Below are 25,865 nucleotides of genomic sequence, written 5' to 3'. Positions count from 1 at the left end.
CGATGGTTGGATTTCCATTCCCACTTCTTTCCAAAAATGGTTCACGTCATCTTAGACTTCTTCATTTCATGCATTAGAACTATCACTATGTTTTGATCTGATGTGGTCACTAAATTACCAAATATCTATTGAGCCCCATAACTTTAGATATATCCATGCAGGAGGAGACCCATGCCTCCTTCACATCAAAAGACATATAACCTTTGCATGCACTGGTTTTATATATCATTTCATAACACAACACATTTTTCTTGCTTTCTTCTCCATCTAATTCAGTGCTTTTTGAAGCCACTTGTAAGTTACAACTGAAAGAACAACTTGATTTATAGCTTAGACTTTATTCCTAGATGTCAAGGAATGTTTTTAATATTAGCTTAAGTCTTTTGAAGTATTCTTAACTCCGTTCTCATTGCTCATTTTTTATATCCTTTCATCTACTCTGAAGTATTTATACATTCCCTCCTGTTTAACATAATTATCACATTTCTGTCCCACATTAATATTTTCTTGGTGTTGCAGCTCTCATCTTATAAATGAAGCTTTAGCACATTTATAAAAAAACAAATATTTTTATAACATCTGAGAAATGTTACAGTTGTAGCTATGCTTTCAGATAGTCATCTGATGAACTATACAATTTTAAATTATCCATAAAAAGTAGATGAGAAGTCATTGAACAAGATTTGTTCTTACACTGTAGCTAGGGTGGGGTAAAAATATTCTCTTTTCCCGCCTTTGCTGAACTAGATTAGTCCATATTTCAGGTTTTGCTGAATTCCGGACTGTGGTATAGTTTCCTGTGTTGCCCATATCCTAACTTGGATAGGAGGAAGCTTCTCTGTTCACCAGTGAGAGTGGGGAGCTTTGAGCAGCCTATCTGTCCCTGGAGGAGTGGTCTCAGCCCTGAAATTAGCAGCTTATTGGCCGTTTTGGGTCAATTCCTATCTCTTTCAGTTTCCCTGCTTTAAAACCTGCATTTGCGCGGTTTTGCACAATTTTGCGCATAGCGCAGCATCGGGCAGCGCCGCTTAAATGGGTTTAAACTATTCCTGGCTCCACAAAGTCTGCTCTTCACTTTTTCCCTTAGAACTGTTCTAAATCTCAAAGTAAGCACTCTATTTTCATTCTAAACCCTGCAGTTGCTCGTATAAGTAATCTTATAAGTAAGCACTAATAAACTAAAGCACTACACCCTCTTATACTCCCTTTAAGTACCTGGCTCCCTATTGTTCCTTTTTGATCAGTCAAAAAGTAGTTCCTTATACTATTCTGGCATGTCCAAAAGTCAGTTTCAGGTTTACTCTCCAGTCCAGCTGGTGAATCTGGGAATCTTGAGGCAATGTTACAACTGCCTTATGTACACAGACTACCCTCTCCTCCTCCCAACAAGCTCAAATGTATGTGAGAGATGCAACTATATAGCCAAACTGGAGGCTGAGCTCTCTCAACCCAGTACTGGTGCAGTCAGTCAGGAGGATAAGGTAACCACACACACCACAAATACAGTCTCACATAGACCTATCGCAACAGCAAACCAAACACATAAACACACAAAAACATACTCGGAGGCTCTAAATAAAAATCTTCCCAAGCAGCAGAGACCTCCAAACCAGACTTCCAAGCAACTGCTACCCCACAACAATACCCATGTATCACATAGTTCACAAAGTCAGTGTGCCACATAGTCACAGCCCTTAATGCTAAACAACACACCTAATACACTTGTAATAGGTGACTCTATTGTCAGACACATTGACATCCCACTCACCAGGCTGAACAAGGAGAAGGTCACTGAAAGCTGCCTGTCAGGTGCCAGGATCCACCACATAACACAAGCACTCAGGTCACTCCAAAGCAAGTACAAATATGACTCCGTCATTGTCCATGCTGGTGTGAATGACCTGAGATGTACCTCCCTGGACTACATGAAAAGAGACATAGAGGAGCTTTCTGATCATGTAGCCCAGGCCGGTATGACCCTGACCTTGAGTAGCATCTTACCCTCACCAAGAATGATGCCACAGTATAAAGACAAAATGAGCAATTTTAACAATTGGCTACAGAATTGGTGCCATTCAAAGGGGATCCAGTGTCTGTCAGCCTGGGATGACATGCTCGACAAGCCACGTTGCTTCGCTAGGGACGGCTTGCACCTGTCACCCCTGGGCTTTCAAATACTGGCTAAGGCTCTTGCCACCCCCATAGTGCCTTTTTTAGGCAAGGCTCAAAAGACAAACCCACCTCCATAGACAACACAAGGAAAAAGAAACTAAGGGTAATGCTGCTCAACGCCAGAAGTCTAAACCTCAAGATGCATGCACTCGAGGCTCTCCTCAGTATGGAGAATATCGATGTCTGTGCAGTAACAGAAACCTGGTTCAAGGCTCCTGAGAGCACCCCAGCACTACCAGGTTATACCTCATACCATGCTTTTCAGCCCCAAAACTCGGACCGAACCACAAAAGTAGGGGGAGTATCCATATTCATCAAAGAAACCCACACCTCCAGGTTAGTGGCACTGCACGAAGCATCGGAGACCATTCATGTGCAACTAACAGTGGGCAAAACTGCCTTTCAGTTTGTAGGCTGCTACAGACCACCCTCCCAAACTCAGGAACCCCACTCGGCTTTCCTGAGAACACTGGAGAATATGAAGGTCTCTCCAAACACCATCATATTGGGTGACTTCAACTACCCAAACATAGACTGGGAGCACTACTCAAGCCCCAACACCCTCGCCCAACGGTTCCCAGAATTTATAAACTCAAATGCTATGGAACAACTGGTCACCACTCCCACAAGAGGGGAAAACATATTGGACCTGATCATGACCAACATGGGGACTCTATGTTCCATACCAGAGGTATACCCCTCATTGGTAAGATCTGACCATAAATTAATCTCACTGGACATCCATATCCCATCCCCACCCCCAGCTAAGGAAACCACGGTGAAGAACTTCTCAAAAGCAAACTTCACACTTCTCAAAACCAAAGTGGAATCCTTCAAAGCCCCCCGGGACAGTAGAAAATACTGCCCAAACCACAGAATCCTTTACAAACCATTCTATGGACACCTACAGGAATGCATGGATCATGCTATCCCAAATAAAACCAAGACTCACTCCTCCAAAGGCAGGAGACCTATCTGGTGGACCCCAGCCATAAATAAGCTATACAACAGAAGGAGGAAGCTACTACATGATAGAGCAAAGTCCCAAAAAGGGAAGGCATCTCTGATCAGTACAAGCAAGAAACTACAATCCCTCATAAAATCATCTAAGGCCAGCTTCAAAAGAAAAATTGCACAAGACACTAATGATAATCACAAGGCCTTCTTTAGTTATGTCAGGAACCTTGGTGGCAACTCCCAGATATGCTCTGAGTTGGTGCAAAATGACAAAAAATACACTGAACCCACTGACATTGCCAACATCCTGGCAGACAGGTTCAGTGCAAACTCCCCCCCCCTTCCCCCCCAAAAGAGCAAATGTCTATACCAACAGAGTGTAGCCTCCCTGACATCACAGATGCACAGGTGAGAGCTGCCCTCTCCAAAGCAAAAAACACAGCATCAATGGGACCAGACGGTGTCCCAGGCTGTGTCTTACATGAGCTCCAAGAAGAACTGAACCCTCACAAAGTCACTGTTCAGTCTCAGCCTTACTACAGGATATGTACCCAAGGAATGGCGTACAGCAACAGTGGTCCCACTCCACAAAGGTGGTGCCACAACGGACCCTGGAAACTATCACCCTCTAAGCCTGCCTAGCCTGGTCTGCAAAGCTATGGAGCGTATCATATCATCAAGGAACTCATAAACAAAGACATTGGGAACCTCCAAACACTGGATCCTACCCAATTTGGCTTCGTTAAGGGCAGATCTTGCCTCTTGAACCTGGTCGACTTCTTTGAAACAGTCACCAAGGCCATAGATGAAGGGAAGGTAGTCCACACAGCCTACCTGGACCTCGCAAAAGCCTTCAACACAATACCCCACTCGGGCATCATAAATAAGCTCACCAGCTTAAATATCAACCCCTATGTCACAAGATGGGTTGCAAACTGGCTCAGAGATAGAACCCACATGGTCAGAATTGCAGGTGCCATGTCAGTCTCTAAACCAGTTACAAGTGGCATCCCACAAGGCTCAGTCCTGGGACCTCTCTTGTTCGGTATGTATTTCTCTGAGGTACAGGCTAACACGGGAGGACTATGGCTGACCAAGTTCGCAGATGACTGCAAACTGGGTGCCATAATCGACTTGCCGACTGACACAAGCATCCTCCAAAAGGGTCTCACAGAGAGGGATAACTGGTGCCAGAGCCATGGCCTAAAGCTAAATGCCAAAAAGTGTATAGTCATCCCCTTTGGGAAAAACAAAGTGCTCACAAATTACCACATAGGTGATAATCCATTAAGTACGGAAGAAGTAATTAGGGATTTGGGGACCCAAGTAGATAGCAATCTCTCCTTTGACAATCACGTTGCCTAAGTGGTTAGAAAGACCTTCTATATAGCCCACCTTATCACAAAAGGGTTCACATCTAGATCAAGAGAGGTCATTGTGCCCCTCTACTCATCACTCATCAGGCCCATAATTGATTACAATGCCCCATTTGGGATGTACCTTACCCGACACCTGCAGCAACTGGAAAGACCCCAAAAGTACCTCACCAAAAGGATCAAGGGACTCAAACAGATGCCCTATGCAGTTAGGCTAAAGAAACTCCAGCTCTACTCAGTTGCTTACTGCCTACTCAGAGGTGATCTGTGCCTGACATATAAAGCCATGTCCAAACCAGAATTAATGGACATGCTCCACCTCAGGAAATCCAAATCCCTTAGAGCCACATGCTCCAGGAACTTAAACCTCAGCACAGAAATAAATAGGACATGCTGGAGGGACAGATTCCTATCCCAGAGGCTCCCCTCACTCAAAATCCCAATCCATGTTAGGCAGAGCCCCTCAATGACCCTCTTCAAGAGAAATCTTGACAAGTGGATGGGAGATCGTAGGTTTACCCCTGGGATCTCTTCTGTGTCCCTACTAGACAGAGGCACAGTAAACTAACCTTAAAAGGGCTATCTTCTGTGACCTACTATACAGAGGCACAGACAACTAATCTAAAAGGGTGGTGAAAGCCAAACACACTCTGGCTAGGCTTATAAATGCCCTAGGGCAGATAGCCTTGTATCAACCTATGAACCTATGAAGGAGGCAGCCGCTGACATTTGGTCCTGAACTGTCATCCTATGATCTAAGAAAATGTATAGCTTATGCAACCTTTCAACAAAATCAAGCATATTACCCCAATACAGAATGATACTATTAGTTGGGACGTACAAGACTCCATTAATGTAACATGAACTGCCAGGACAGAGGCTTCACTAGGGTGGGATCAACAAGGCATTCTGCTCAGTAAAAGGATTAGGAGGTATGATTTCAACTACACTCAAAAATGAATAATTGGCACTGTAGTTTCAGTCAGAAATGAAGCTCTTTAATGATATGTGTGTGGCATAAACTACAGCAGCTCCTTTTATGTTGCTACTCAAGTCAGAAGAGTTTTTTTTTCCTTCCTTACTTAAATTTGGGTGGGGGGGTCGCTATACCTCCAAGTTTCGGGAAGTTAACATGTAATCATATCCTAGTCTATTAAGTATACAGCTTAGTGGGTTACGGGCTAAAAAAAATCACTGGTGAGAAGGAATCACCCGAAATATCTCCCTTTCATTTCTTATGCCTGGGATGATACTTTGCCCTTTGTGATGATAGGAGGTACTGCCACCATGCCAGGAGAAGTGGAGTAGTGGATGTGTAACATATGCCGCACAGCTAGCTGGGATTTTGTAAATAATTATATGTCATTTGTATATCAAACTGATTTGTACAGATGCTTGTGACAAAAATGTATTTGTAAGGTTTGCTTGTGTTAAAATGTATTAACAGTGCACCCTGTTGGAAGGAAAAAAATGTACATGTATTACTGTAACTGAATTAAATGCATGTTTAACAGCATATACTGGAAGGGAAAAGGTTAATCCGCCTGACTTTAAAAATATTCTTGAATTTAAATTATGTTATGGGTTAAGCCATAAAGATGTAAATAATAAACCGGCTCAGCTCCCCAGACAAAAATATGTCTTATGCTGCCCGACTGAAAGAACTCCAGCTCTATTCAGTCTCATACCGCTTGCTCAGAGGTGACCTGTGCCTGACATATAAGGCCATGTCAAACCCAGATTTGATGAATATGCTTCACCTCAAAAAATCTAGATCCCTCAGAACCACAAGGGCGGGAGACTTAAACCTTGACACGGTTATTAATAGAACTTGCTGGAGGGACAGATTCATCACCCAGAGACTCCCTATGCTGTGGAACAAAATCCCGGTACATGTGAGGCAGAGCACGTCGCTGGCCTTGTTCAAGAGGAATCTTGACCAATGGATGGGAGATCTCAGATATACCCCAGGGATTACTTCAGTGTCACTGCTTGACAGAGGCACAGCAAAATAATAGGCATAGTTTTATTCAAACTAAAGGGGTGGCGAAAGCCAAATAACTATGGGCTAGGCTTATAAATGCCCTTGGGCAGATAGCCTAGTATGAACCTATGAACCTATGAACCTATGAACACTGCAAACTTTAATAGACCAAAAGAGCGAAAAAACACATTAAATCTATACATATGAACAGATAACTTAGCGCTTTCACCCGCATACATAGTCAGGCATCATCAGAGTAAAAAAGCCCTTCATCTTTGTTACATTTAAAGCTATTAGTTACAGACACACCCCTCTAGGCAACCAACCCCAACCAAAGAGCAATTTATATATTAAAGTCACAGTAAAACATCATTCCAGTGCTTGTTGGAAAGCACAGTTACCTATAACTAGAAAAAATATTATTCAATTTAAAACACAAACATTTTAAAAAATCTATATATAGACATGTTTGTATAAAAGTAATAAATAAAAATAATACATAATAATAATAATATATTACTTAACATTCTTCAAACAAATGTAGATTTGTACTTTAAAATGCTAGAGACTGAGATGTGATCATTAATGCCTGGAGGTCTAGATGCATCCAGCCTCAACTGCCAGATGCACTCCCTCATCTCAAGTAAAACTTTTAAATCACCTCCTTTGTCATTAAATGGAATTCTGTCTATTACAAAAAACACAAATCTCTTAAAATTAGGGCAACTCAGACTATGCATATACAAGGCATTGTTAGTTCTTTTGTTCCTGATGTCTCTTCGGTGTTCCAGGATTCTGAGCCTTAACTTTCTTGTTGTTTTCCCAACATAGAAAGTAGAACAGCTCAAACATGTAGCAATGTACACTACCATCTTAGTATTACAGTTGCAGAATCCAGGACACCTAATAGTTTTATAAAAGCCTTGAACCGCCACATAAGGGCCATTATTAATGAACTTACATATACTACAAACTCCACATTTATTCATTTTGGAGCTCTTATATGTCACAATGTTAGGTTCAGCTTCCATCAATTCTTTAAGGTTCCTACCCCTACTATATGTAAAAGATGGGGTGTTACCTATAATACTTATAGTATCACTGTCAAAAGAACTTTGCCAAGTGTCCTTGATAATTCTAATAATTTGTCCTGCCTGCCCATTATATGGCAAAATCATAGCCTGTTTTTTATGTTGCGCATGGGACTCTGAAATCAACTCATTCCCCTCCTGGAATTCCTTCATTAAACCCCCATGCAAAATAGGTTTAAAATATGTAATTCTCTTAGGTTCTATTTCTTTTCTAACTCTGGACAAAATTTCTTGTGGATAACCCCTTTCTGTAAACATAGCAGTCAAGCTGGTCAACTCAATGTTTAGCCGTTCATCCTCACTAATCAGCCTGGATAATCTAACCATTTGGCCTTTGACCAAGTTCTTCCTGATATAGTGGGGATGACAACTCTGAAAATGCAAGAAACTATTAGAATAAGTTTTCTTGCGATATATACTCGAATTTAGGCTAACATCATATATGTTTTTGTATAACAATATATCCAAATAATTGCAGGTTTCCCCATGTATAGTGTAGGTGAATTTTAAGAATGGGGTAGTGTTAAGAAAATCAACAAATGTGTGGATCTCGTCCCTACTCCCTGTCCAAAAAATTAGTATATCATCAAGGTAACGCAAATACAGCATTACCTGTTTCATATACTCAGTGGGAACACCTTCTCCATCTCCCATTCCTGCCAGTACCAAGTTAGCATAAATTGGCGCACACCTAGCACCCATGGCAACTCCTGCCACTTGTCTAAATAGTTCACCTTCAAATCCAACAAAATTGTTTGATAAACCATTTCCATAAGATCTGCTATCACACTACGTTTGACAGTATGGAAGCCACTATATTTGTTCAAACTTCTACTAAACATTTCCAGACCTTGTACCTGAGGAATGATCGAAAAAAGATTTATAACATCTATTGTCACCATCAAAAATTGTTCAAAAATTAGTTTTTGTCTTATAACCTCCAAGCAGTGCCATGAATCCCTCAGAATATGTGGCGAACTTTTACCAATACCCTTACAGTGAAAATCTACGTAGGAGGCCATTGCTTCTGTTTTGGAGCCTTTTGTTGACACTATTGGGCGAAAGGGTGGGTCATTCTGATTTTTATGAATTTTTGGAATTCCAGAAATGGAGTGGGTCACTGGAAATTCAACCATCAAATAATGGTATTCATTAACATCAATGATCCCCTCCATTAACCACTCGTAAAGACGCCAGTCAATTTTAGTTTATGCCATACACAGTTCATTTCTAGATACTCTGGCATATGTATTTGTGTCACTCAAAAGGTTGTACATCTTATTTGAGTAGTCAGTGTTAGACATGATCACCCCCCCCCCTTGTCAGGTTTCATGACCCTATACAAATTAGTGGTAGTTAGTTCTTGAAGATAAAACCTCTCACCAGGTGTTAGGTTATCCAATTTCCTCTTTGGTCCCCTTAACATTCTTCTAAGTTGTACCTCACACAACTTCTCATAGATATGTATGCATGGGTGTGCAGGAGGTATAAAGGTACTCAACCTCTTTAGTCCAATCACATTGTCAGTGGTTGGACTAGGTTTTAGAGACTAGAAAGCTTAAAATGAATACTGAAAAAAGAAGGAATGAGTTGCAAATGAAACCTAGAATTGACAGTTTACAGAAATTGTGGTAGATGCATGTAATCAATTTCTAAAAGAAGTTTTAAAACTCTGAAAATCAGAATGATGTGAAACAAATTAGAACATGTACAACATTATCTTTTGGACCTAAATTAATTTGTTACACTACACAGAAGTTATGAAAAAAATGTTTGTAAGCAGGTCATAACATCTACCACTACAAATCACAAGAAAATAACACCCCCTCCACAAATAACGACACCAAACTACCAGACTTTTTACTATGTTTCTGCAGGAGGGCAAGCCCCCCCATGCCCACCTCTGTGAGGACCCTAAATTAAATATAACAACTCCAAGATCGCACTACAGTGGAAAATGTAGTAAAAGTGTGTTTGGTAGTTTGGTGTCATTATATGTCATTATATGTGGAGGGGATGTTTTTAGATGTTTTGGGGATGTTCTGGTCTTAGTGTTATGAAATTCGATGTTATGGGTTTTAGATGTTTTGGGTATTAGATGTTCTGGTCTTAGTGTTATGAAATTCGATGTTATGGGTTTTAGATGTTTTGGGTTTTAGATGTTCTGGTCTTAGTGTTATGAAATTCGATGTTATGGGTTTTAGATATTTTGGGTTTTAGATGTTCTGGTCTTAGTGTTATGAAATTCGATGTTATGGGTTTTAGATGTTTCGGGTTTTAGATGTTCTGGTCTTAGCGTTATGAAATTCGATGTTATGGGTTTTAGATGTTCTGGTCTTAGCGTTATGAAATTCGATGTTATGGGTTTTAGATGTTTTGGGTATTAGATGTTCTGGTCTTAGCATTATGAAATTCGATGTTATGGGTTTTAGATGTTATGGGTTTTGGGTTTTAGATGTTCTGGTCTTAGTGTTATGAAATTCGATGTTATGGGTTTTAGATGTTTTGGAGGGGACCCGTTCTTATACATAATGGTGAAAACAGCAACACACACTGACATCAGTTTTGTAGCATAATGTTGCTGGTTACTAGCACTTGTGCTTATGCTAAATGAGTGTATGAAACAAGAATCTGCTAAATAGTTCCCCATAAAAGCATCAGTGGTTTTGTACTAATTAAGGATAATTTTAACATAAACTTCACATAGGGAGAAAAGTGTTTATATATCAGCATTTTTACTCTGCATTTTAAAAAAGGTAATAAAATGAAATGTTAGTCTTTTCAAGACAGTGTTTGATTTTTGATGAAGCCAGCTAGTATTATTCTTGGTTACCTGATAAGCAGGTATGCGTATAAATTAATTTCTTCATTCTAAGAGCTGTGCAAAATGAATTTCAAGATACTTTGAAGCTAAATCTGCACCCTGGAATTCATAAACAAAGTATGCAGACGCATACACGCATTTCACACTATATTTAGAATACCACCATTCTGTATCAGCATTCACAGACAGGAATCGTGGCATTAAATGCTGGCATAAAAAGAATGCTTGTGTTTGAATGGCACAAAAGTGCACATGATCCTTGCTATGCTGCCAGTCTACCCAAGTTTATTTTACTTTATAAAGGAATTAAAGTATTATCATTCTTTAGGCCTGCTAGGGGTGTTATGGTCATTAATATAATACGGTAACGATCACGTGATGCTGTGTGAGCTCCCATTGGCTGGTACTTGGTAGCATCAGATTTTTGCAGAATATCCACACTGTTGACTTACATTTTTGGTCTATTCCTCTCTTAAAACTTGAGTTTTTTTTCTGCTATGTCTTTGATTTCACTAAATAATGGCAGATATTTCAGTTTCATACTTCACAGGATCCTATGATCAAAGGAGGTTTCTAAGCTAACAGACTTAGAGCCTTTTAAAGCCTAGCCATACATGCCGTAAACTTTGCAATTATCACTGCCCATGGGCTTAAACAACTTAGTCATATGCCTGTACCTTAGGGCATCTACAAACTGCTCCCCTCCATAAGGGCCAAAGGAGACAAACCAGGGGTGAAGTTGCAATTTCCCATCCATTGGTCCAAACTGCCTTTGAATAGTCTTAAGGAAGAACTCTGTTTCACATGAATGGGGAGTTATTCTAGAGAAGGGATGATCTCTGAGACACATACTTGTCCTTCCGACATATTTTGTTTATGTCACAGACAAGGTTTAGATCTTTAGACTGGGCAATTCTAGTGCTGTTTGTTTTGCGGATGTGTAACAGATCCATCAGAGCTGTATCAGAGAATGGCTTGTACGTTAGGCACAGATTGCCCCTCAGTTATCTGTAGGAGACCAAGTACAGGGACAGGGCATTGAGGTGGTCTACATAGGACATATTATCTACACCCTGTATTCTTTTAGTGAGGAACCTCTGTGGCCATGCCAGCTGTTGCAAATGTCTAGTCAGGTACATTCCAAAAGGTGCACTGTACTTGATTATTGGTCTAATGAAGGCTGAGTATGATGGAACTATGATCACCTTAGACCTGGATAACTTACTCTTACTTATAAGTTGTGCCATGTAGAAAGGTTTTCTGACTATCATGGACACACAGGGATCAAAGTTTAGGCTACTGCCAACCTAAGTTCCCGAGTCTCTTACCCCTGGCTCTACTCCTAGAGGAGTGTTATCAATGCTGTAATTTGCTGGGGTGGTCATCTTCCCAAATGGCATAATTATGTTTTTTTTTTTCCTTTGAGGTTTAGGCCATGGTTCAAACACTAGTTATTTATCTGTGCCAGGCCATCCAGGAGGATATCTTTATTTATGCCTCAATTTGTGCGTTTTTTGACAAGACCTGAGTGAGGTATTGTGTCAAATGACTTTGCCAGGTCAAGGTACACAGTATATACCATTTTGCCCTTGTCCATGCCTGTCGTAACCTTCTCAAAGAAGTTCAGCAAATTTAGTAAACATGACTTGCCCTTGATGAAACCAAACTGGGATGTGTCCAAAATTTGAAGATTTACTATGCCTTGGTTAATTGGAGCCACGATAACTCTTTCCATGGCCTTGCATATAATACTAGTCAAACTTAAGGGGCTGTAGTTAATTGTGTCTATTAATAGTCCACCTTTGTGTAGAGGTATGACAATTGCTGTCCTCCATTTCCTGGGATGAAGCCTGTCTGGAGGCTGTGGTTGAACAGAGATTCCAGTGAGCATGACAGGTCATACTTCAAACTATTTAGAAGGCATTCCAGGATATAATCAGGACCTACTGATGCAATGTTTTTAACTCTGGAAACAGCAGTGAGGATCTGTTCTTTAGTGATAGTGGGGGGGGGGGGGATGGTAGGGAGTATTTCCAGGGTGAACTGGGGTAATAGAGGGATGAAACTGGAGCTAAATTTATTGGCCAGCAATTTTGTTATAGCCCCAGGTTTGATATATGAATTTCTATTTACTATTGGTTCAGAACACTGTTGGGTGTTCCCTTTAAGGCTGCATACATAACCAAAAAATGCCTTATGGTTATCCTTAGCCTGGGAAACTATTTTTGCCTCAGAGTTGGCTTTGGTAGACTTTATTAGTCCCCTGAGTTGCTTGTTGAGACACATCATGGATTATGGGGGTATAGCCCTTCTTGTTTTTGGACAGAAATTTATTTTTTTCTTTTTTTCATAGGTTCATAGGTGTGTACTAGGCTAACGGCCCTGGAGCCTTTACAAGCCTAGCCCATGGAAGTGCCCTGGCATCATGCCACCCAAAGTTATTTCCCAGTGCCTCAATCAAGTAGAGCCATTGGAGTGATCCTGGGGTGAACTTTCTATTTCTCATCCACTCATCAAGATTTCTCTTGAAGAGACCAGTGAGGTGCTCTGCTTTTAATGTATGGGAAGTCTATTCCAGAGCATGGGCAGTCTCTGGGTTATGAACCTGTCCCTTCAGCATGTTCTGTTGATTGTGGTAATGAGGTTGAGATCTCTGGAGCATGTGGTGCGGAGGGATTGGGATTTCTTTAGATGTAGCATTTCTAATAGAGCTAGGTCAGACATGGCTTTGTAAGTGAAGCATAGATTGTCTCTTAGTAGATGATATGAGACAGAGAATAGCTGGAGTTTTTTGAGTCTGTCCATGTAGGACATGTGTTTAAGGCCTAGGATCCTCTTTATGAGGTACTTTTGTGGCCTTTCCAGCTGTTGCATGTGTCTAGTGAGGTACATACCAAATGGGGCATTGTACTCGATGACTGGCCTTATGAGGGAAGAGTAGAGAGAGATGATGACCTCTTTCTTCCTGGATGCAAAACCCTTGGTAATGAGATGTGCCACACAGAAGGACTTTCTAACCACAGTGGCAATGTGGTGGTCGAAGGAGAGGTTGCTGTCAACTTGTGTCCCCAGATCTCTTATAACCCCTTCAGTGTTCAGTGGGCTCCCATTGATGTGGTAATAAATGGGAACTGAGTTTTTCCTAAAGGGGATGATGATGCATTTTTTGGCATTAAGCTTAAGGCCATGGTTTCGACACCAGTCATTGGTCTCAGTGAGGCCTTTCTGTAGGATGTCTACATCACTTGGGGAGTTAATAATGGCTCACAGCTTGCAGTTGCCTGTGAACTTGTTCAGCCAGTGTCCCTCCGTGTTGGCCTGGACTTCTGAGAAGTAGATGCCAAACAGGAAAGGACCCAGAATCGGTCTCTGTGGAATTCCACTCATGACTGGTCAGCAGTCGGACTTGGAGTCCGCTACTTTCACAATGTGGGTTCTATCTGTGAGCCAATTTGTAACCCATCTAGTGATGTACGAGTTGATGCCTAGTTTGGTTAGTTTATCAATAATTCCTGAGTGGGGAATGTTATCAAAGGCCTTGGCCAGACTGAGGTAGGTTATATGAACTGCCTTGCCCTCATCCACAGCTCTGGTAACTGACTCAAAGAAGTCATCCAGGTTGAGCAGGCATGATCTACCTTTCACAAAACCAAATTGTGTGGGATGCAGAGTTTTGAGATTCCCAATATCCTTGTTAATTAGGTCCATGATGATGCACTCCACAGCCTTACATATCAGACTGGTCAGGCTAATGGGGTGATAATTCCCAGGGTCTGTAGTCACTCCTCCTTTATGGAGAGGGATGACTGTAGCAGCATGCCATTCAGTAGGGACAAAGCCTGAGGTGAGGCTGTGATTGAACAGTGTACACAGATGTGGTGCCAGTTCCCTTTGTAGTTCATGTAGAACACATCCAGGGATATTGCCGGGTCCCATGGAAGCTGTATTCTTGGCCTTGGACAATTCAGCTTTAACCTGTGCTGCAGTAATGCTGGGAGCCTGTCATTCTTCTGGTACTGTGATTAGTCCTTTGGGGGGAGAGGGGGTAAAGTTGGCACTGAATCCGTCATCCAATATGTTGGCAATATCTGTTTTCTCAGTATAGGAAGTACCATTCTGCAGTAACTCAGAACAAACCTGGGTATTGCTGTGGAGATTCTTGATATAACTATAAAAGGCTATTTTTTATTGTACAATCTATCTATACTGGGGGGGGTCTACCAAGTTTGTCATAAGTTTATTTTGGTTTGTTACTGCTGTTTCTATGCAGTTATTCACAAGTTTTAACAATGTTTCTGTAAACACTTCCACATAGGCTAACGTGTTCTCTGAGTTTGGGGGGGGGGTGGAATTATCTATGCCATTGCATAATCTGAGGTAGTTAGCCTTGGAAAAGTTCTTAAAGGTTCTGGGTTTGCTGATAGTTCAGCCTTTATATTTATTTCAAGGGTGACTGCTTTATGATCTGATCTGACCAGTGAAGACATTACACAAGGTGGGAGTGCTACATTCTCTCATATATGTGAGTACCAGATCCAGGATATTTGCACCCCTAGTAGGTGTGCAGACTAGCTATTCCAGGGTGTTTGAACTGACAAAATCCAAGAATCTTTGAGCCTGCATGTTAGTGGTTTTGTAAGTATTCCAGTTTATGGTGGAATGGTTGAAATCACTCAAGAATATGATGTTGGGCAGAACTGTGAGTGACTCCAGTGCATACAAGTACATGATATGGTTATCCTGGGTCATAGAGAGGGACCTATAGCTAGCAATGATATGATACTGGAATTAACTTAAGATTAGTTACACATGGAATAGCTCAAACATGTCATTTTGTTTGACAAAACTTGAGGTGTGCTTACTCATATCCTTCATAAAATGCATGCTAATACATAATCAGTTACTCTATCAACTTTATAAGTTTATAAGAGCAATAACTAAAAATCTGTCCCTGATTCTGGAAGTTTGTCCCTCCAATACTATTGGTTTGTCTACATTTCTTATACTAAAAGAGAGGTTCAGTGTGTGTGTATATGGGGTTGGGGGTGAGCTTGTGGTTGTAAAAGCATGATTGCCTGCACCACAGGAAACACAGTTACTAGGAGTGCTTAAGTTACCATGTGAATGACATCTTAATACCGCACTCATATGCTGCTCATTTGTGTATGCTGAGCAACATATCAGCTAGGAAGGGGATCGCTGCACTGACAGGTACAATGTCATCTTTTATGTGGCTGGAGTCCTGTTGTTATACCACTAGAACCAATTTATACGTAGGTGGTTTTTGTTTATAAGTTATGCATATATGTACTCCCTACATATATTACTGTGGATAAAAATGGCACAAGACTACATACAAAGTGGACTTTGTGCCTTTTGACTGTGAATCACAGTATGGGCTTCTACAGCATACCAGCCCTACTCAATTGCAGCCAAGATTTATAAATAACCCTCAAATTTCAGCTGTTTTTAGTGATATAAAGCATATCAGCATTCATTTCTGATAGTTTGTTTGTTTGTGGTCACTCATATCCAAATATAGATGGGTGCATGTATATAGTTCCACCATGAGAATGGTGAGATTTTTCAGTCTGTAAGCAGTGATTCTCGGTTTCCAAGTTACTGCCAATGTTATTCATTCACTTTTAGGACATAGAGAGGCAAATTTATTGCTGTCAGTTTAGTATTGATGTATTAAATTAAAACAGTAGCAACTTTGAAAACGTTTTTATTTCACTTGCACTCTTTATTATTTATCTCTTCTCAGGGGACATACAATTAAGATAAGAAGCAACCATGAACAGAATCTCTATCAATGATTTTATTTCTTTCATATTTCTTTCATAAAGGCTAACTGCAATACTGTGTTAAATTGTATCAGTACTATTACCTGCCATTCAATAATACACTATACTACCTATTGAGAGATGCTGTGGTTAAATTATTTGCATATTGCATGAAAAGCAAAACTACTGCAAAGAATAATTTATTAAGACTGTTTTAAGACATTTACCTACAAATATTAAATCCACTGTTTTCTATTTTCTAAGGTGTGCATCCAAGGTAGGATTTGGAAGTTCACAACTCTGCAAAGTCTAACACCAAGCTGCAAATGTTACAGAACTGTAAGTTGGTATTCAGAAAGTCAGCTCCAAAAGACGCCATCATGAAATACAAGTTATGACCTTCTGTGGGCTTTACTAAAATACGATGCATCTTAACTTAGACTACACATGCTTAGCCTATAAGTGACCTTGACAACCTCACACTATAGTGATTTTGTTTGGAGGAGTGGGTATCTAACCTTATTGGCGTACATCATGATAAGTCAAATTTAATTCTAGAGCATAAACAAGGCATTGTTTTCTAAGTAAACCATAACAGGTTTTATTAGAATAATTAAAAAAAAAATGATCTGGTAATAAGCAGGCAATAAAAACAACTAGTAAAACAAAAATTCTCCTCCTTGACATGATTCTGTATTATTACTAGTCTTCATACCATTGAAGCCATTTTTGGTATCATGTGTCCCAAGGTGTTGATGTTGTTTTTGTACCAGGGATCAGCTTGGCTCAGATATGCTGCCACTTCGCCGAACTCATCCGTGCCATATGTTGTAGGATCCTTGGGAGGAGGAGAGCAGAAACAAAGCAGGGATATTATATTCAAATCCAAACTTAAATACATGCACTATACATTTCAACCAACATTTATGTCTTGGAAGCAAAGAATGAAATAAGGAAACTGAGCAACGCATCCAAAAATAATTTGTAAATTTTACTTACTGTTAACATATTTAAAATATTGCAGAACATTTTTTTCCCTTTAATAGGCTTTATAAACTTAACATGATTAGGCTTGGCTTCACATTCTGTGAGTTATTTTAGTAAAAACTGGAAAACATTGCCTAAGTTACATTTAACAGGTCCCAAAAAGAAAATAAGATGGGAATAATGATCACTGATTTTAAACTTACCTATAAGAAATGTCTCAAATGAAAAGTTGAATGGACTGTCTGAAATTTGCAGTGACTTGTGTTTACTTGTTAGAAATAGCTAAAAGCTTTCATCTCAGACTCAGTAGGATCCTAACACTGGTCTTCAAGCCATTTTTTTTGTATAGAAAAACTACTACCCAGAATAGTGCTGGAAATTCTAATATACACCCAAGTGCCACTAATAAATACAAATATGGATAAGTACTAATAAAAATAGGTAATGCACATAATGACAAACCAGACTTGATATAATTACTTCAAAGAGCACAAAAGCATTTTTTGAAAAGAATGGCAGAGAAATCCACAGCAGGCTCTCCAAATTTAGGCGCAATTTAGCTAGAGTTTGGGTGGCAGAGCTTTGCTTTTCAAAACTTAAGTAACTGGAATGTACGACAATTTAAGAATATAACACTGATAAACCACACATTCTTCTCCGTGTTCTGTTCAGTAAAAACAATGGTGGCACCATGAGCCTGAACTGCATCTGAAACATTATAGTGTTAATGACTGCTTGGTTATCAGCAGATATCACACTAGGAATCTGGTTAATAATATCTCTGAATACCTAAATCAGATTTTTTTTACAAAGGTTTTTTAAAAAGGTACTGCCTGTGAGAAGTATTTGAAATGCACTGTTTATCGATGCTGAACTTAGTTTTATATACTGTTGTGATGACCCAGCAAAGAATCTAGTTCTTACGTACTGTACAGCATGATTTTGTACCAGTGCTATTAATACACATAATATATATATATATATATATATATATATATATATATATATGTTCGATTATTGGCTGGAGTGCGGGGAGTGCCTTCTGTGTGGAGTCTGCATGTCCTCCCCGCAGTTGGGTGGGCGTTCGAAAGACATGCGTAAATGGGCGTGCCTTGGTTGAACGGCGAGCTGGCACCTCCGCGTTCGTCAAAATCTACTGCCAATCATTAGCGGACTGGAGTTCTGCTGTGGTGACCCCTAACTGGGAAAAGCTGAAAGACAACAACATATACATATATATATATATATATATATATATATATATATATATATATATATATAGTTCCCCTTTATAATCTCAAAATACTGAAAACTTGAATTTCGGTATCTCGAGACCATAAAGGTGAAACTTTAAAATAGCGAAAGTACATAAGCATGAATCTGAATATCTCGAATCCGCACTTATGCATATACGCTACATTATGTGACGTGTTTGGCTGGGATGGTGTCCGGAATTTGAGATGAGTGAGTATATGTGAGTGTTTTTGTAAGTTGTACATGTGGGTTAGGCTAGAGAGATGGAAGTATGAGTGTGAGTGTTGGATGTGTTGGTGTGTGTGTGTGTGTGTGTGTGTGTGTGTGTGTGTGTGTGTGTGTGTGGGTGTGTGTGCATGTGTGTCTGTAGAATGTATGAGTATGAGTTTTTTCTTTTCTGTTTGTGTGATCTCGGAGTTGGTATATATAAGTAGGGGGGGTGCAGCCCCCCACATGGGTAGTGCAGGGGGGCTTGCCCCCCTGCTTACATATAGTGTAGGGTTGTGTAGTTTGTGTGGTGTAGGTAGAATGGTGTGCGTGTTGTGGGGTGTATGGTGTGTGTATGTTCGCGATTGTGTGTTTCGTGCTTTTGGGTTTCGAGATTGTGAGCCTTTATAGTTTCAAGATACTAAAATTCGAGATTTCAGTATTTCGAGATTATAAAGGGGAAACATATATATATATATATATATATATATATATATATATATATATATATATATATATATATATATACACACACACACACACACACACACACACATATATATATATATATATATATATATATATATATATTACATACCCACATATATGTATAGAAAGATAAATACACCCATAAACCTGGCTCCAACAGACTAAATTCTATATTACATGATTTATTAACTTTTTGGTACTTTCGGCAGTGACATTCAAAATATCTGAAATACAGTTGCTACTTACATAAAAAGGTACAAAACAATTAAGAAAGAGCCAATTAACAATGAAAACAATTAAATAATATGAAGGGTAGTTAAAGAAAAACAATTAAAACCAAGACTATCAAAAAACAAACAAACCCCCCAGCACATTAACACAGTAAAATGAGTCAGCAGAAGTGCAAAAGAGAAAGCAAGAAAGTTAATAAAAATAAAAATAAAAAAAAAATGATTGCTTGAAAACATATATGGAGTTTGGTCTGTAGAAAAGAGAAGGAGTAATTTCATATAAATAAATGAAGTTTGTGGGAACAATCTGTGCAGAACAATGTTCAGGAGGATGAGGACAGGGGTTCAAGGGAAGGCAGGACTTAAGCAATTTATGTAATGTTGGAGTGAATGAAAATTGTAAAAAAAGAAAACAAAGCATATATACTACATGAAAACAATGGAAATGTTTTGTTTTCTTTTCTATTACTGTATGTACAAATATGTCACCTTTTTAAAAAGTCATATTTAATAAAGATGTTCATAGATTAATACTAAGCTAACTGTCCTTGCAAGCCATCTTAAGCCTAGCCAATTATCCCTTGTTGTAAGACTCAAACCTTGCAACATGTGTTTGTAAGGCAAACACCTTAACCATTAGGCCACCCTCCCCTGAATGCTAAAAATGATATTATGAAACCCCAATGCGATAAATTATCTTTTCATCGAAATGGAAGGAAAAAGCTGTACTGAGTTGCCTCAGAGCACTGACACTGTTGGACTCACTCTATAGTGGGTTGTCTGTGTAACAGCTATTTTCTTCTTCAAGCATACATCTCAACTGTCCAGATTTTCACAGAACATACAGATTTTTGCCACATATTTTTTGACTGTTGGTCATAAAATTTGTGATTTTTTGTCATATCACTGGGATGATCTTAGGACTGAATTCACTAAATTATGACATACATTTGAGTTACAGACTTCATATTCTTCAGAAAAAAAAACATGCATGCTAAGACAAATCCTGTTATTTTAGCAACTTTCTAAGTTTATAAGAGCACTATTTAAAATATTTCACTATTTTTGGGCCTTTCTCACATTATGTCAGGCTTTTAGCAGAATTTTTGCACTAAGATGTTGAGAGGTATGCCTATAAGAGACATGCAAAATCTATACAACCTTAAACATTCAGGTCTGAGATTAGAAGTGCATGTTCTATTCAGTAAGTCTAAATATTTGCTATGCAGTGAAGGCAGAGGAGGTTCCTCACTGACTGACAAACTGGTTTTAATTAGTGTTTCTCCTCAGTGTAAGATGAACAGTTTGTGTATCAGTGAACTAGTTGCTTACACTTTGTCTAGTAATTACTAATGAGCTTAATATAAAGGGTGTGAATAGAATGCTAGGTCAGTATAAGTAAGTGTGTAAACAGGGTGGTGGGTTATAATAAGTAAGTGTGTAAATAGAATGGTGGGTCAGTATAAGTAAGTGTGTAAACAGGGTGGTGGGTTATAATAAGTAAGTGTGTAAATAGGATGGTGGGTTAGTATAAGGAAGTGTGTGAACAGATTGGTGGGTCAGGATAGGTGGGCGAATAAGTTGGTGGGTCACATACCTCTCAACCTCTTAGAACAAGAAATCTGGACAAAACCTTACATAATGGGGGTACAAAAGCCTAAAAATAGTGACAGATTTTAAACATTGCTCTTATAAACTTATAAAGTAGCTAGAATAACAGGGTTTGTGTTAAAATGCATTTTCTAAAGGAAATAAAGTCTGAAACTCAAAGGTATGTCAATTATTTAGTGATTTTATTCCTCAGATCATCCCAGTGATTTGCCAGAAAACCACAAATTTTATTAGAACAGAACAAAAATTTAAGGCAAAAATCTGGACATTCTGCAAAAATCTGTACAGGTGAGATGTATGGGTCAGCATAAGTGTGTGAACTAGGTTGTGGGTTAGTATAAGTAAATGTGTGAATAGAGTGGTGGGTCAGGATAAGTAAGTGTCTGAATAAGATGGTGGGTTAGTATAAGCAAGTCAAAGTCAGAAAAAAAAACTCTGCAAGTAGGACCAGGTGCAAGGCAGGAACTGATACAAGTAGACAAAAATCACCAGCACCAAATACAGTGAAAAGCATCAAATGAGACTAATAAATTAAATACATAAGTACTTTATTAAGGTATAATAAACATCCCAGACTGGTTTCAGCCAACAGGCTTTCCTCAGTGGGAATGAAAGTAGTAACAACTGTGAAGTGACACACACACACACACATATATATATATATATATATATATATATATATATATATATATATATATATATATATAACATTAACCATCCAATAGGATTCTTCCCAAAGTGATCTTCCCAACTGGAACCTGACTGGCTACTCTGCACCCTGGATGTCAAGGCCTTATACAGCAATATACCACACTGGGCTGGATTGGAAGCCCTCAATTTTTGGTTAGACAAAGCCCAACTATATCCGGTAGACTTTAACACACTTTTGGTCTGCATGGCTGAGCATGTTCTTAATAAAAATGTTTTGCATTTTCAGGGAGAATGTTACTGGCAGCTCAAAGGTACTGCTATGGGAGCATCTTTTGCTCCTATATATGCAGACTTGTTTATGGGATACATTAAGGAACATCTCATTTATGACTCCACACATAATCTATATCTAGAGGAACTTGACATTTGGCATAGGTATTTGGACGATTGTTGGTTGGTTTGGCATTCGGATGAGGAATATTTGGTGGAATTTGCATTGTATCTTAACCAGAACAAATGGGGTATTGAATTTACCTTAACTTGCGTCAAGTCTGAGATCAATTTTTTGGATGTTACTATAACTCAGAATCCAGACGACATTTTACAAAGCAAAACATTTTGCAAATATCCCCAGTATAATAACTTACTACATGCACCGAGTATGCACCCCAACCACATTATCCGAAACATACCCAAATCTCAATTCTTCAGGATTCGCAGAATTTGTTCCTCAGAAAATGACTATGAAAAATCCCACCAGGATCTGGTTAACAGGTTTAGAGCTAGGGGTTACAATGAGCCGGACATCCAGGGTGCCCAATAAGTTGCTTCCAACTCAACTAGAACCTCACTTCTTACATATTGTGACAAAACTCATATGGAACAGGATGAATCTATTTGGTTCATCACAACATTTGGATGAAACATCAACTTAATCAGGAATGTTATGTCCAAACATTGGAACATTCTTATTGCTAATGATGAACTTACACCTCTGATTGGTGATGTATGTAAGTATGGATATAGAAGAGGCAAGACACTTGGGTCATTTTTTTTACATTTTAAAAGGGTAAGCTCGGCTGGAGCTATACACCACCAATTAACCATGACAGGTGACAAACTATGGGGTACTTAAACTGTGGTAATTGTTCATCATGTCCATTCATTTTCACATCCAAACAGTTCACCAGCAAAAACACTGACAGGATTTTTGACATGAAATTTTTTGGCAATTGTAATAGTGATTGGGTGGTGTACCTTGCAACATGTACATGTGGATCATTTTATGTTGGACAAACATCATGACCACTTTGTTTATGTATGTCTGAGCATAGTAGTGACATATGAATCAAGAGAGAGACCAATGCTCTTTACAGACATTGCCTACACCACAATTCAGTCAGATTCCAGTTCACTATTATTGACAGAATTCTTGGTGACAGATCCAACAAGCAAGGATGGCATTCAATCCTCACTAAAAAAGAGAAGTATTGGGTCATTAAACTGGGTGCTTTGTTTTCATCCGGTTTGAATGACCATTTATAATATTATGTGTTTTATATCTATTTTTTATAGGTTCATAGGTTCATACTAGGCTATCTGCCCTGGGGCATTTATAAGCATAGCCCGATTGTGTTTGGCTTACGCCACCCCTTGATTTGAGTATACTGTGCCCTTTTTAAAGTTTAGTTTACTGTGCCTCTGTCTAATAGTGACACAGAAGTAATCCCCGGGACAAACCTACGATCCCCCATCCACTCATCAAGATTCTTCTTGAAGAGAGTCAGTGAGGTGCTCTGCCTAACATGAATTGGAATTCTATTCCAGAGTGAAGGGAGCCTCTGGGTTATGAATCTGTCCCTCCAGCATGTTCTATTTATTTCTGTGCTGAGGTTCAAGTCCCTCGAGCGCATGGCTCTAAGGGATTTAGATTTACTGAGGTGGAGCATGTCCATTAATTCTGGGTTGGACATAGCTTTATATGTCAGGCATAGATCGCCTTGAAGTAGGCAGTATGCAACTGAGTAGAGCTGGAGATTTTTTAACCGAGCAGCATATGGCATCTGTTTGAGTCCCTTGATCCTCCTGGTGAGGTACTTTTGGGGTCTTTCTAATTGCTGCAGGTGTCGGGTAAGGTACAGCCCAAAGGGGGCATTGTATTCTATGATGGGCCTGATGAGGGATGAATAAAGGGGCACGATTACCTCTCTTGATCTAGATGTGAATCCTTTCATGATGAGGTGGGCTATGTAGAAGGTCTTTCTAACCACTTTGGCAATGTGGTTGTCAAAGGAGAGATTGTTATCAACTTGGGTCCCCAGATCCCTAATTACTTTCTCTGTACTTAATGGGTTACCACCTATGTGGTAATTTGTGGGCACATCGTTTTTGCCAAAGGGTATGACTATACACTTTTTGGCATTTAGCTTTAGACCATGGCTCTGGCACCAGTTATCCATCTCTGCGAGAGCTTTTTGAAGGATGTTTGTGTCAGCTGGAGAGTCGATTATGGCGCCCAGTTTGCAGTCATCTGAGAACTTGGTGAGCCATAGTCCTCCCACGTTGGCCTGTACCTCAGAAAAGTAAATACCGAACAAGAGAGGTCCCAGGACAGAACCTTGTGGGATGCCACTTGTGACCGGTTTCGAGTCTGACATGGCCCCAGCAACTCTGACTCTGTGGGTTCTGTCTTTGAGCCGGTTTGCGACCCATCTTGTGACATAGGGGTTTATATTTAGGCTGGATAGCTTATCTATGATGCCCAAGTGGGGTATTGTGTCAAATGCCTTTGCGAGGTCCAGATAGGCTGTGTGGACTACCTTCCCCTCATCTATGGCCTTGGTGACTGTTTTGAAGAAGTCAACCAGGTTCAAAAGGCAGGATCTGCCCTTGACGAAGCCAAATTGGGTAGGATCTAGTGTCTGTAGGTCCCCAATGTCTTTGTTTATGAGTTCCATGATGATCCTCTCCATAGCCTTGCAGACTAGGCTAGTCAGGCTTATGGGGCGATAGTTTCCAGGGTCCACAGAGGCGCCACCTTTGTGGAGTGGGACCACTGTTGCTGTACGCCATTCTTTGGGCACATATCCTGTAGTGAGGCTGAGATTGTACAGCAGTTTTACTTGAGGGATTAGTTCTTCTTGGAGTTCATGTAGGACACAACCCGGGACGCCATCTGGTCCCATGGAAGCAGTGTTTTTTGCTTTGGAGAGGGCGACCTTCACCTGAGCATCAGAGATGTTTGGCAAGCTGCACTCTGCTGGGATAGATACTTGCTCTTTTGGGGGGGTGGGTGGAGAAGTTTGCACTGAACCTGTCTGCCAGGATATTGGCAATGTCTGTGGGTTCAGTGTATTTTTTGTCGTTTAGAATCAACTCAGAACAAGTCTGGGAGTTGCAGCCCAGGTTCCTAACATAACTGAAAAAAGCCTTATGATTGTCTTTGGTGTCCTGTGCAATTTTTCTCTCGAAGCTGGCCTTGGAGGATTTTATGAGGGATTGTAATTTTTTGCTAGTACTGATCAGAGATGCCTTCCCTTTTAGGGATTTTGCTCTATCATGTAGTAGCTTCCTCCTTCTGTTGTACAGTTTATTTATGGCTGGGGTCCACCAGACTGGACGCCTGCCTTTGGATGATTGGGTCTTGATTTTGTTTGGGATAGCATGATCCATGCATTCCTGGAGATGTCCGTAGAATGCGTTTATATATGATTTTGCAGTTTGGGCCATAGTTTCCACTAGCTCTGGGGCCTTGAAGGATTCCACTTCAGTTTTGAGAAGTGTGAAGTTCGCTTTTGAAAAGTTTTTCACTGTGGTTTTCTGGGCTGCGGGTGGGGTCGGGATGTGGATATCCAGTGAAATGAATTTATGGTCTGATCTTACCAATGAGGCATATACTTCTGGTATGGAGCATAGAGGCCCCATGATGGTAATGATCAGGTCTAGTATGTTTTCCCCTCTTGTGGGAGTGGTGACTACTTGTTCCATAGCATTTGAGTTTATAAATTCCAGGAACCTTTGGGCTAAGGTGCTGGGGCTTGAGTAATGCTCCCAGTCTATGTTTGGGTAGTTGAAGTCGCCCAATATAATGGTGTTTGGAGAGATCTTCATGTTCTCCAATGTTTTCAGGAAAGCCAAGTGGGATTCCTGACTTTGAGAGGGTGGTCTGTAGGATGCTATAAACTGAAAAGCAGTCTTGCCCACTGTCAGTTGCACATGGATGGTCTCCGATACTTCGTGCAATCCC

General features: G+C 39.9%; 1 protein-coding gene across 1 annotated transcript in view; it reads right to left on the bottom strand.

The window, feature by feature from the left end:
- PIK3R6 (phosphoinositide-3-kinase regulatory subunit 6) overlaps positions 1-25,865 on the bottom strand; it is a 738,015-nt gene that overhangs the window by 128,036 nt on the left and 584,114 nt on the right. The window contains exon 13 of the mRNA XM_044085023.1: positions 16,906-17,028. Coding sequence (XP_043940958.1) covers positions 16,906-17,028 — 123 coding nt within the window. The remainder of the gene's footprint in view (positions 1-16,905; positions 17,029-25,865) is intronic.

Source organism: Protopterus annectens, chromosome 10.part0, assembly GCF_019279795.1.
Source record: "Protopterus annectens isolate FY-2018-M chromosome 10.part0, PAN1.0, whole genome shotgun sequence".
NCBI classification, from domain to species: domain Eukaryota; kingdom Metazoa; phylum Chordata; order Ceratodontiformes; family Protopteridae; genus Protopterus; species Protopterus annectens.
This window is presented reverse-complemented; position numbering and strand designations above follow the sequence as displayed.